At 29.3% G+C, this 10833-nt stretch overlaps 2 protein-coding genes across 2 annotated transcripts; both read left to right on the top strand.

The window, feature by feature from the left end:
- Positions 1-1446: 1446 nt before the first annotated feature.
- LOC137836557 (S-protein homolog 2-like) lies at positions 1447-1839 on the top strand. The gene has a single exon (XM_068645223.1). The coding sequence runs from the start codon at positions 1447-1449 to the stop codon at positions 1837-1839; it is 393 nt and encodes a 130-aa protein (XP_068501324.1).
- Positions 1840-5632: 3793 nt separating this feature from the next.
- Positions 5633-10315, top strand: LOC137836648 (uncharacterized). The gene is made up of 9 exons (XM_068645321.1): positions 5633-6680; positions 7165-7220; positions 7289-7371; positions 7506-7584; positions 8283-8393; positions 8866-8975; positions 9058-9141; positions 9532-9569; positions 9650-10315. The coding sequence occupies exons 1-9, from the start codon at positions 5798-5800 to the stop codon at positions 9718-9720; spliced, it is 1515 nt and encodes a 504-aa protein (XP_068501422.1). The 5' UTR covers positions 5633-5797; the 3' UTR covers positions 9721-10315.
- The last annotated feature ends 518 nt before the right edge of the window (positions 10316-10833 follow it).

Here is a 10833-nt window from a genome sequence, read left to right as displayed (position 1 = left end):
CATTACAGTTGTTAGTTATAATTTGATTTATAACTGTTAATAATTTACTATCTGCGTTACAATATTATTATATATTAGTGTCATTCAAATAATATAATAAAAAATTATATTCTAAACGTTTTTTTATTTAAAAATATAGTAACATATTTTATCTAGTTACGTTTCTAGCTTCTCTATCAACTCCAACTTTTTCTATAGTTTCATTCACTTAACACTTAACACCATTTCCATTACTTAACACTTAATAAATTGTTATTTTATTGTAATATAATATAATTTTTTTAAAAATATTGTAGAGTAGTTGTTTTTTAGGGTTAGAGTGTGAAAGAAAATTTACTTTATATATCCACAAACTCATTCACTTAAAAAGTTATTGAAAAAGTATGGTCTCATTCTCCAAAATGATATTACTTTCTTTGTTTTTAACAACACTTCTTCCTTTGCAATTGAAAAGGAGTGAGGGTTGAGGAGAAGAAGAGTTTCTTCCTTCCAAAGTGCATGTTGCAATAACCAATTTCTTAGTTCACGATAACTTGACTGTTAATTGCAAAGACAAGCGTAATGATCTTGGGGTTCACACATTGAAGGCCGAGGAAACATACACTTTTATTTTTAGACCTAATTTATTTTTCAATGTTACCTTGTACTTTTGTCGCTTTGTATGGATAGGAGTAAGTCATTATTTTGACATTTATAGACAAGATAGAGATAAATGTGTTGAGTATCATTGGGACATATTTGAGAGAGGACCATGTAAGATTTATCCAAAGAACAATGAATGTTTTTTGTGGAATAATTAGAAGGTACCTCTATTAGAAGTAGGTAGCTTATGAACATGAAAATAATTTCCTTATGCTACTTTTTACCCTTTTGATTAACCATTATTTGTATCATTCATTTTGATTAACCATAATCACTAATCCAAAACAGACTTGTGTAGTTTCTCACGATTTATGTGTTACTTTTTAATAAAAAATTATTTTCTTGTTTTACGAAAACTTTAATTTTATTGAATGACAAGAGTTGAAAATTATATTAGTATTAAACATTTTTTTCAAATAAAATCGTACCTCCATTGCACGACTCATCCGTTTCAACAAATAAATAAAAACTTACCATTTTGATAATACCAGAAAAAGTTTTCACCAATTTTGTGAAAAAACCAAATGTTTTTGGTCCTTGAAAAGTGGGAAGACAAACTCATTGACATTATTAGAATTGGTATATGAATGAGGTCAATGTTTGTTTGTGTAGAAAACGTATATTTCATCAAACAAAAACACAAACGTTAAAAAGCAATAAATGATTCTTAATTAGTTTTTCATCGTGCATTAAATCCATGCATAAAACAAAGGTATATTTGTAGGGTTCTATATATGAAGAAAGTGACAGTTAAATGATTATCATTTTGCAAGGATGGTCTCATTACTTTATCTGCTGCTAACCATGGTTCTTGGCATGCAAGTGAAAGGCAATGATGGTGGAGTGGTGGTTTCTGAAGCAAAAGATGGATTTTTTCGACCTAAAGTAACCATTGAAATGACGAACATGCTGAAGCAACACTTGATTGTTCACTGCAAGGATAAACACCATGATCTTGGGGCTCAGATAATCAAAACTGGTGAAACATACAGTTTTGTTGTTACTCCTAATATCTTTAAAAAGGTAACATTGTACTTTTGTAAGTTTTATTTTGCAAGTTCGAGTTACTATTTTGATATTTATAGACAAGATCGAGATGATTGTCCTGATCATGTTTGTTACTGGAGTATATTCGAGAAAGGACCTTGTAGGATTAATTTCGTATCTCCTCAATGCTTCCGCTGGAATGACAAATGAGTATATATATACCTTTAGGAATCAAACATGGTTTTTTTCTGTAACTTTTATATTCTCCCTTCATGGTGTAGAATAATATCATAAATAAGGAGAATTTATTACTTTTTCTTTGATACATTTAATAGTCTTACATCGTTAAAAAAAATTAAGATGAATGATAGTTTATATAATATATTTTTCTTAATTCATTCAAATGTCTTTTAAAAATAAAATAACGAAACTTCGAACAAAAAATATTGCTTTCTATTTGAATAAGAAAATTTACATTTTTTTTATGATATTTTGAATTGTTTGCATTTGAAATTGTTTGAGTTTTTAAATGTTTTATTTCAATAAGTTTTTACTTTACTGTTGTTGATTTTTTATTTATTTGAATGAAGTGTTTTCATTTTCATTAAATATCAAAATTACGATTATCGGGAAAAAAATTACAATTTTCACAGAAAAATGAAAATACTGTTTGATTTCATAAAAAGAATCTCAATGGAGAAAGCATTCAATTGAAAGATAATCATATTAAGTTAACCCTGATATTGAAAAATAACTTCTTTGTTTTTTAAAAAATACTATTATTTTAATATTTTTTATATTATTTAATTACAAATTTATCTTTTATTATATATATATTTTTGTCTAAACCATCACTATATATAATTCTAGAGTTGTGAAATCATAATTTTCCATTAAACTCTTTAATTTTTCAAAAATTTGAATTGTTTACTTTTTTTTTTAATTCTTTATACATATAACTTATTTTTATCATAAACATACTATAAATTATATATAAAATCAAACTATCTTCTACAATTTATCACTCAAACATACTATTATTATGAGAGTAAAAGAATATTGAATGATTACTATGAAATCAAAATATATAATTCAAATTAAAATACTAAACAAGTTTGAACATCATAAATATGCATAGATGAATATTACTAATAACTCATATCACCTTATTGAATGTTCATTGATGAAACTTGATTAAAGGATAAGAATTTTTTTACTAATATTTAAACCTTTTTTTATAATTAAGATTTTATTTAATTTCATTCACTTTAATTGGGTCATTTCCAGCTGTAAGATTATTTCAAAAAGTTTTAATTTACTTTTTTTTTCTTATGATTCACTCCATGTCATATTACTTTTAAACTATTTTTTTTTTCAATGTTTAGCTTAATATAGAAGTTTTATAAAACTAACATTCTAATTAATATTTGGATTAAATATATATATATTTTTTCTATATAATATGATGTGAAATTGATCATTGTCCATAATTTAAACTTTAAACTTTTTAATACTTATAAGAACAAAATTATTAAAGTATTTTTTTATCAGTGTTTTTTCTTAATAATAAATCAACATAAAATATATTTATAACAAAAATTAAATATTAACGAATAATATTAATCTTATAACATCTTTAAGTCTTGAAAATGATGTAATATCTCTTAAATGAATAAAAACATTAATGCTTCATTAAATAAATAATAAATACTAACTAGTAATAAATTAGTCTTAATTGAATTTATTAATGCATTAAAGACGTTCGCACATTACTATGAAAACATTAGTTTCATGTCTTATAAGCATTTATTTATCAACAAATTTTAAAAAATGTATAAATAAATAATGATTGAAGTGTGAGTTTTACACGAGTGATTCGTTATTGGTCCCCACAAAATAATAAGTCTTTTTTTTTTAAAACAATGACACTAATAATTTTCTTATTTTTATTTTTTAATCTATATATTAAAAACAAATGAATCATGTAAATATTTTATAAGTTTTTAATTAACTAATATTTCTAATTAAAAAATTAAAAACTATTAGTTTTCACATGCTAAATTATTCCATTAAAGTTGATAGTTATAATTTGATTTATAACTGTTAATAATTTACTATTTGCGTTACAATATTATTATATATTAGTGTCATTCAAATAATATAATAAAAAATTGATATTCTAAACGTTATTTTTAATTTTAAAAAAAAACTAATTAGCAAAATATTTTATCTCTTTCCGTTTCTAGCTTTTTTTTTATCAATTTTAACTTTCATTACCACAAGTTTCATTCACTTAACACTTAAATAATAAATTATTATATTATAATATAATATAGTTTTTTCAAAATTTAATCATAGAGTAGTTGTTTTTTAGTGTTGGAGTGGGAAAGAAATTTACTTTATATATCCACAAACTCATTCACTTAAAAGTTATTGTAAAAGTTATTGAGAAAGCATGGTATCATTATCCAAAATGATGTTATTACTTTCTTTGTTTTTAACAACACTTCTTCCGTCGCAATTGAAAGGGAGTGAGGGTGGAGGAGAAGAAGGGCTTCTTCCCTCCAAAGTGCATGTCGCAATAACCAATTTTCTAGTTCACGATAACTTGACTGTTCATTGCAAAGACAAGCACAATGATCTCGGGGCTCACACATTGAAGGCTGAGGAAACATACACTTTTGTTTTTAGACCTAATTTCTTTTTCAATGTTACCTTGTACTTTTGTCGCTTTGTATGGGTAGGAGCAAGTCATTATTTCGACATTTATGTACAAGATAGAGATAAATGTGTTGAATGTCATTGAGATATATTTTATAGTGGACCCTGTAAGATTATTCCAAAGAACAATGAATGTTTTTTTGTGGAATCAATAGAAGGTATCTCTCTTGGAAGTAGGTAGCTTATGAGCATGAAGATCATTTCTTTATGTTACTTCTTTTTAATTTCCTTTTCCAAATTTATGGAAATTAAATAGTGATATAATGAAATAATGGACGATATTATATGAAGATGTGATTGTATTATTTTTATTCCATTCTCTACTTTTGTTTATCGCATTTTTTCGATTCTTATCAAATCCAACATTAACAAATACTTATGTTCTGAAGTTTTTTTTAGGGCTAAATATGTTTTTTTTTCATGTACTATAACACGAATTTAGTTTTTGTTTATAGTTCAAACTTTAGACCTCTTGGATATTTGTGGTAAAGAAAATGAGTCCTTATTAGTGTTTATTTTTCCGTAATAAATGATTTTTCAACGTGGATTGTATTATAATATTATAAGATTCATGTTAGTGATGAGTTAACATAAAATATTCTAACATCCTAGCCACACTCGTTGTTCACAGATAAAAAAAAACTAACAATGACCAATTTCAATTACAAGTATCCAAGAAATCTAAAATTTGAAATAGAAACAAAAATCAATTTTACATGAAAATTCAGGGACGAAAAACATATTTAACCATTTTGTTCTCTTGAGCTTTATAATTATAAAACATTTATTTTGTTCTATATTTACTATTGTGAGTTATGCTATACGGATTAAACGAACATTTATTATTGTGAATTATGCTATAGTAGATTAAACAAAATCCCAAATTCCACCTTGATTACGTAAACTAAGGTAGCATATACTTTGAATGTACACTATTCATTTATTTATTTTAGGTTTAATTAAATATTTTTTTATAAAAAAATAATTATTTTTAATTTTCTCTTAAGTGTCTAACATTTTTATATTTTTTTAATATAGTTTGATTTGTTTATTGTGTGTAACATTTTTATATATTTTTGATATAATTTGATTTGTTTATTGAGGTGACGTTACCATACCTTACATTATCTTTACTTGCACATGTTAATCAATAAACAAATTAATTAAGTTTTAAATTTCCTTTTAGATTTGATTATTTTAAAATTTTGTTCTATTGAGTATTTTCAATTAAAAAATATATTTTTTTTGGACTCTAATAATTTTTCTTAATACTAACTCAATTAAAATTGTTGATGCATGAAAACTTAAATTTTAATTTAAGCTTAGTTTTTTAGTTAGAACATGAAAGTGGTGGAGAGAAAAAAAAGAAAAGAAAAGTAGAAGAGAAGATTAGTGTGAGTTCAGTTTTGAGGAATTTGGTGTGGTTTTGATTTGATTGAGAGGTAAAATGCTGAAACCCACTTCTCTTTCTCTATCCAACATTTCATCTTTTTTCTTCTTCCATTCCCAACCCATGCCCTCCACGAAGCTCGGATTCTTCTTCTGCCATTGTTACAGACTCTTTCCAACGCTTTCTTCTTCTTCCTCCTTTCCCTTTTCACGCCCAAGACCTCTCTCCACAACCCCATATCCTCTCCAATATGAGCTCATCATCAATCGTCCAGCTTACCCTCGCCCACCAACTGTTCGACCAATTGACTCACCGGAACCCGACGACCCCACTTCCGAGACTCGCCCCCAACTCGACAAGGCGCAGAGGAAGTACTACAACAAGCGCAGGAAGAGGATGTACGGCTCCGATTCCGACCAAGACGAGGCGGGGCGCCGTGATGAGGCGTTTGTGGAGTTGAAGCCCGAGGTGGTGGAATTCCCCACGCTGCACAAGAGGGAGGAAGAGTTGTACTTCCACGACGCGTTTACGTATCCCTGGGAGAAGGACAAGCATTACAAGATGGTTTATCAGTTGGAGAAGAAGTACTTTCCTGACCAATCGCTTGACAAGGCCTTTCTCCAACCGGGGCAGTCGAATGTGAATGCTGCAAATGTTAATGTTGATGCAGATGGAAAGGGCGAGGGTAGGAAGAAAGGTGTTGGTGTTGATGAGAAGTTGGTGTTTTTCGAGGGGAAAGAGAAGGGCGAGGAGGGTGAGCGTGGAAGTAGAGAAGTGAAGGAGAAGAAGGTTGAGGAGTTCTTCAAGGGTTTGAAGAAGGTTCCTGGTAGTGGCAAGGATGTTCAAGTTGGAGAGCCTTTTCTTTCGTCAAGGAGGACTGGTCTTCCTCCTGTGTGGGATAGTCCGCATGGCACTGTGGTTTTGGTCAACAAACCGAAAGGTCAACTTAACATTACACATTATACTACATTCATTTCTGTGCTTCACGATGAAACTGTAGTTACCTGTGCACTATGGAATAGATGGTGTAAAATGCATGCACGTTTTATTCTGGGCAGGGGAGAAACTATTACATGGTTTTGGACTTATGGGTGAAGAAGAATTTATTATATGATCTAAAACTACCATAGTTACTACCAATCTGTAGGAGACTAACATTTAATAAATAACTATGGACATATTTCATTTAGAGATTGGTCAGGACTATGGATACGTGGTTTTGTCAGACTATATAATAATTTTCTGGGCGGGGGGAGTACGGTTGATGCTCACGAATGACAACTATTGCAGTAGATATATATAGCCGCAGTTTTTTTTCTCAAATTTTCATTTTATAAAAAGGCATTGTAAACTTGAAAGGTCTGGAAGAATTGATATTTTTTGGCGTGGCAACGAAATTGAACTGGGATGTAACTCTTTGGCAGGTTGGACTTCATTCACGGTTTGTGGAAAGCTACGTCGCCTTGTCAAAGTGAAAAAGGTTCTTTCCACCGCATATCTTTATTTTTGTTTGCTTCTCTGTGAAGACTTATATAGTTGATTTTGCAGGTAGGTCATGCTGGGACCCTTGACCCGATGGCTACTGGTTTATTGATTGTATGTGTTGGCAAGGCAACGAAACTGGTAGACAGGTGATTGAAAATTTGAAAGTTTCCTGTTTGAGTACTTAATAGTATTGCCTGTTTCACTATCTTATAGTTTTTATTTGTTGTTAAAATGTTTTATTCGAGTAACTTTTCTGGATACTTGAACTTCTTTGTTTCAGATATCAAGGAATGGTTAAGGGTTATAGTGGGGTTTTCCGCTTGGGGGAGGCTACTTCAACATGGGATGCTGACTCACCAGTGAGTTAATTTAGTTTTCTCATCGTTATGAACCAGAAAAAAATGTACTTTTACCCATCAATGGAACAAGATAAATTCATGTATAATAACCTTTTCAGCAAAAAAATGAATGACTTTTTTGTCAATTGAAATTTAGAACATTTTGTCAAGATTGCTTTGGCTGCAATAAGAATCACTTGATCTTTAAATCTCAACAAATCACCCAAGCCAAAAGAAACTCTCAATTTAGTAAGTTGAGCCATTAGGAGAGGGATAAATAACTAATGACTTCTTTATTTTCAAGTTTCTGCTTAGCTTGAAAACTTTGAATCTTTTACAAAGGACACAGCCACTAGCCAGTCATCAACTTGTGCTGAAAGCCCGTATGTGCATTATGAAAATGGAGATACCAGTTAGCATGGATTCAACTTCAACACACCCATTCAGCAGTGTGTCACGCAAAATAATAACTGTTTGATCAATATATGTCTGAATTTGTGTTTAAAATCACACTTTGAACAAAGCATGTCTGAATATTGTATGTGCTGCTTGAAACTTGAACAATGTTCAAGAACGGAATGTTGCATGCTTGTCATTGTAATGTGACTCATTAGTCCGGTAATGGAGAATTAAAACTTGCATTTATTATGACAGTACGTTTATGTTTAAATTTTAAACATTTGCAATATTTTTCCCTCATAGTCTAACCTAATTTGTAGGTCATTCAACGTGAGCCATGGGAGCATATCAAAGATGAGGATATAAAGAGGAATGCTTTGTCTTTCTGTGGTGAGATTTGGCAAGTTCCTCCTATGTTCTCAGCTATTAAAGTAAGAACTTTTGCCTTTCTTGAATCATTTGACTTTAATAATTTCTTCTAAATTATGGTTTGGGCAAGGTGCTAAAGTATTTTTTGCCTTATACGTCATTACAATATTTTTAAGGTATTAAATTTGTATGTGATGTGTAATTGTTAATTGAGAATACTTTATTAATTTAAATATTTTTGGTGTCAAAAATTGCAACTCAATATATTATTTGTAACTAGTTTTAAACTTAGTTTAGTTTTTAATGCATCAATATTATCACCATCATGATTCATTTCTGCAGCAGTTTAGCACTGGGAAAATTTCTCTTTTCAAAAGACTTGGTTTGTGAGAAAACAGGATAGCATTGTTTACTTCATAAACTGGCTTCACCGTTTGGAAAAAAAAGACTTCTCTTGTTGCTGTTGTGGTTTTTTATGTTAATTCTTGACAAAATTTGCCCAGTTCCTTACATGTTGTCACTATGTCTTGATAGGTTGGAGGTGAAAAGATGTATGAGAAAGCAAGAAGAGGAGAAAGCATTGAACTTTCACCTAGACGAATTTCAATTTTTCAGTTTGACACGGAGCGCAGCTTAAGTGACAGGTAGTCGTCTAGTACTCTCCATTCTAAACTCCTTGCTTGTTTTATTTTTAACCTAATATATCTGTGTTATTATTTTTTGCAGACAAAATTTGATTTTTAGAGTGACATGTTCCAAAGGGACATATATTCGGTCACTTTGTGCAGATTTTGGGAAGGCTCTTGACAGGTATTAGTTTATTATTCCTTTTTTTTTTGCATTTTCTTTCTCATAACGAGAACAACATGACACAGTCATTACGAGAGCAACATGGCTTGTAGAAATATTGTCAATCTCTTGTTATGATTTCATTACTTCATTTATCTGTTGATTTAGTGTTCTTCTTGCCTTTATAATAGTCCATGATAATTTAGTTCTTTCCTGCTAGAGATCCAACATGGGTAATTTGGATTCACCAGATCTAATATTAAATATTTCGAATGAAGTCGATGTTTTACTTTTAGTCTGAAGTATTCAGTTGGTGCAAAAATGAATGGTCATGAAGACGAGAAAATACTCTAATATCCTCCAAAACCAAAGTCGAGTTGCTATTGTTGACCTTTTGTTGTAATTTTGCAGCTGTGCTCATTTAACTGCTCTCCGAAGAGATTCAATTGGTAAGTGGGCTTCCAGTTGAGGTGTGACTTCCAAGACTGATTCTGTAAAAATGTTTATATGGTTCTCTTCTTATCTTCAGGGCAGTATTCAGCTGATGATGCATGGGACTTTCAAGAGCTGGAAGAGGCTATCACCAAAAATTATCTCTAACTTGCTTGCCATGTTGCTCCCTCCTACTATAATGGGATTGAGATCCATGACATGCTCTAGTTTTTTGGGTAAAAAAATGCAAAAATGGGGTTGCTTTGGTTTGATAAAATATTTTTCGGTTTTCATTTTTAATCACAAAAGATGTCATTTTTATTTTGTTTTCTGATTTAAAGACTTGCATAGGAAGCATTGAATACATAAAATGAAAACAAGAACCAGTGAAAAATGTTTTTGCTGTTTCTTATTGTTTTCATTTATTTCTATGCAAACTTTTGAAAACAGAAAGTGGAAAAGGGTGGTATTTAAAAGAAAAATTAAGAAAAGCTTTCACAAACTAAGTATGACTCCTAATAAACCAAATCTCAAGCATGTATTCCTTTCTCTAAACTTTTTATTTTCTAGTTTTTAGTGTTCTTTCTCTGCATCAGGTATATAAAATCAAGAGAAATGTTCTGTAAACTTTTTTTTATTTGTATGGAGAATATTAATGTGCTGTTAAGCAAAATTATACATATGTGGTTTTGTAGATGAAGTGTCATTGCCTATTGTATTAAATTTGAACATTTTTACTTGAGAGCACATAATTTTTATTATAGTTTCCATTTTATAGATAAAGTGATATATAATTAAGCTTAAAATAATGAATATATAATTATACTGTAAGAGTGTTAAGTTATCTTTGAAGGACAAACTAATTATGATTGTTATTAAACATGTGAATGACCAATTTAAAAAATAATAATTTAAACTCATCTTCAATACAAGATCATATTATGATGTCTGGTTTTATTTTATGTGAGTCTTTAATGAGTTATATAATTTGTAAGATTTTCTAGCAAGTTTTGTTCTAAGGTAAGGGTTTTTATAATACCTACTCTATAATATATATATATATATATATATATTTTATTTATACTTCAGCTTTTCAAAGTTTAAAAAACATTTTTATTGTAAGAAACGTGTCATCTTAAATTTATGATTTGCATTGGAAATGATGCTATTAAATAACAAAATACAAACATTATTAAATAGTAATAAATGATCTTTAATTATTCATACAACTATTTATATCTATTTATATGTGTGTTTTTACCTGAGTTCTGAGCTTATATA

Source organism: Phaseolus vulgaris, chromosome 4, assembly GCF_000499845.2.
Source record: "Phaseolus vulgaris cultivar G19833 chromosome 4, P. vulgaris v2.0, whole genome shotgun sequence".
Taxonomy (NCBI): Eukaryota; Viridiplantae; Streptophyta; class Magnoliopsida; order Fabales; family Fabaceae; genus Phaseolus; species Phaseolus vulgaris.
This window is presented reverse-complemented; position numbering and strand designations above follow the sequence as displayed.

Bases quoted from the DNA above. Each gene is read 5' to 3' on its own strand.
- LOC137836557 (XM_068645223.1), top strand. From the start codon at position 1,447: ATGGTTCTTGGCATGCAAGTGAAAGGCAATGATGGTGGAGTGGTGGTT.
- LOC137836648 (XM_068645321.1), top strand. From the start codon at position 5,798: ATGCTGAAACCCACTTCTCTTTCTCTATCCAACATTTCATCTTTTTTC. The intron at 7,372-7,505 runs GTGATTGAAAAT...TCTTTGTTTCAG, and splicing joins GCAACGAAACTGGTAGACAG to ATATCAAGGAATGGTTAAGG. The intron at 8,394-8,865 runs GTAAGAACTTTT...ATGTCTTGATAG, and splicing joins CTATGTTCTCAGCTATTAAA to GTTGGAGGTGAAAAGATGTA.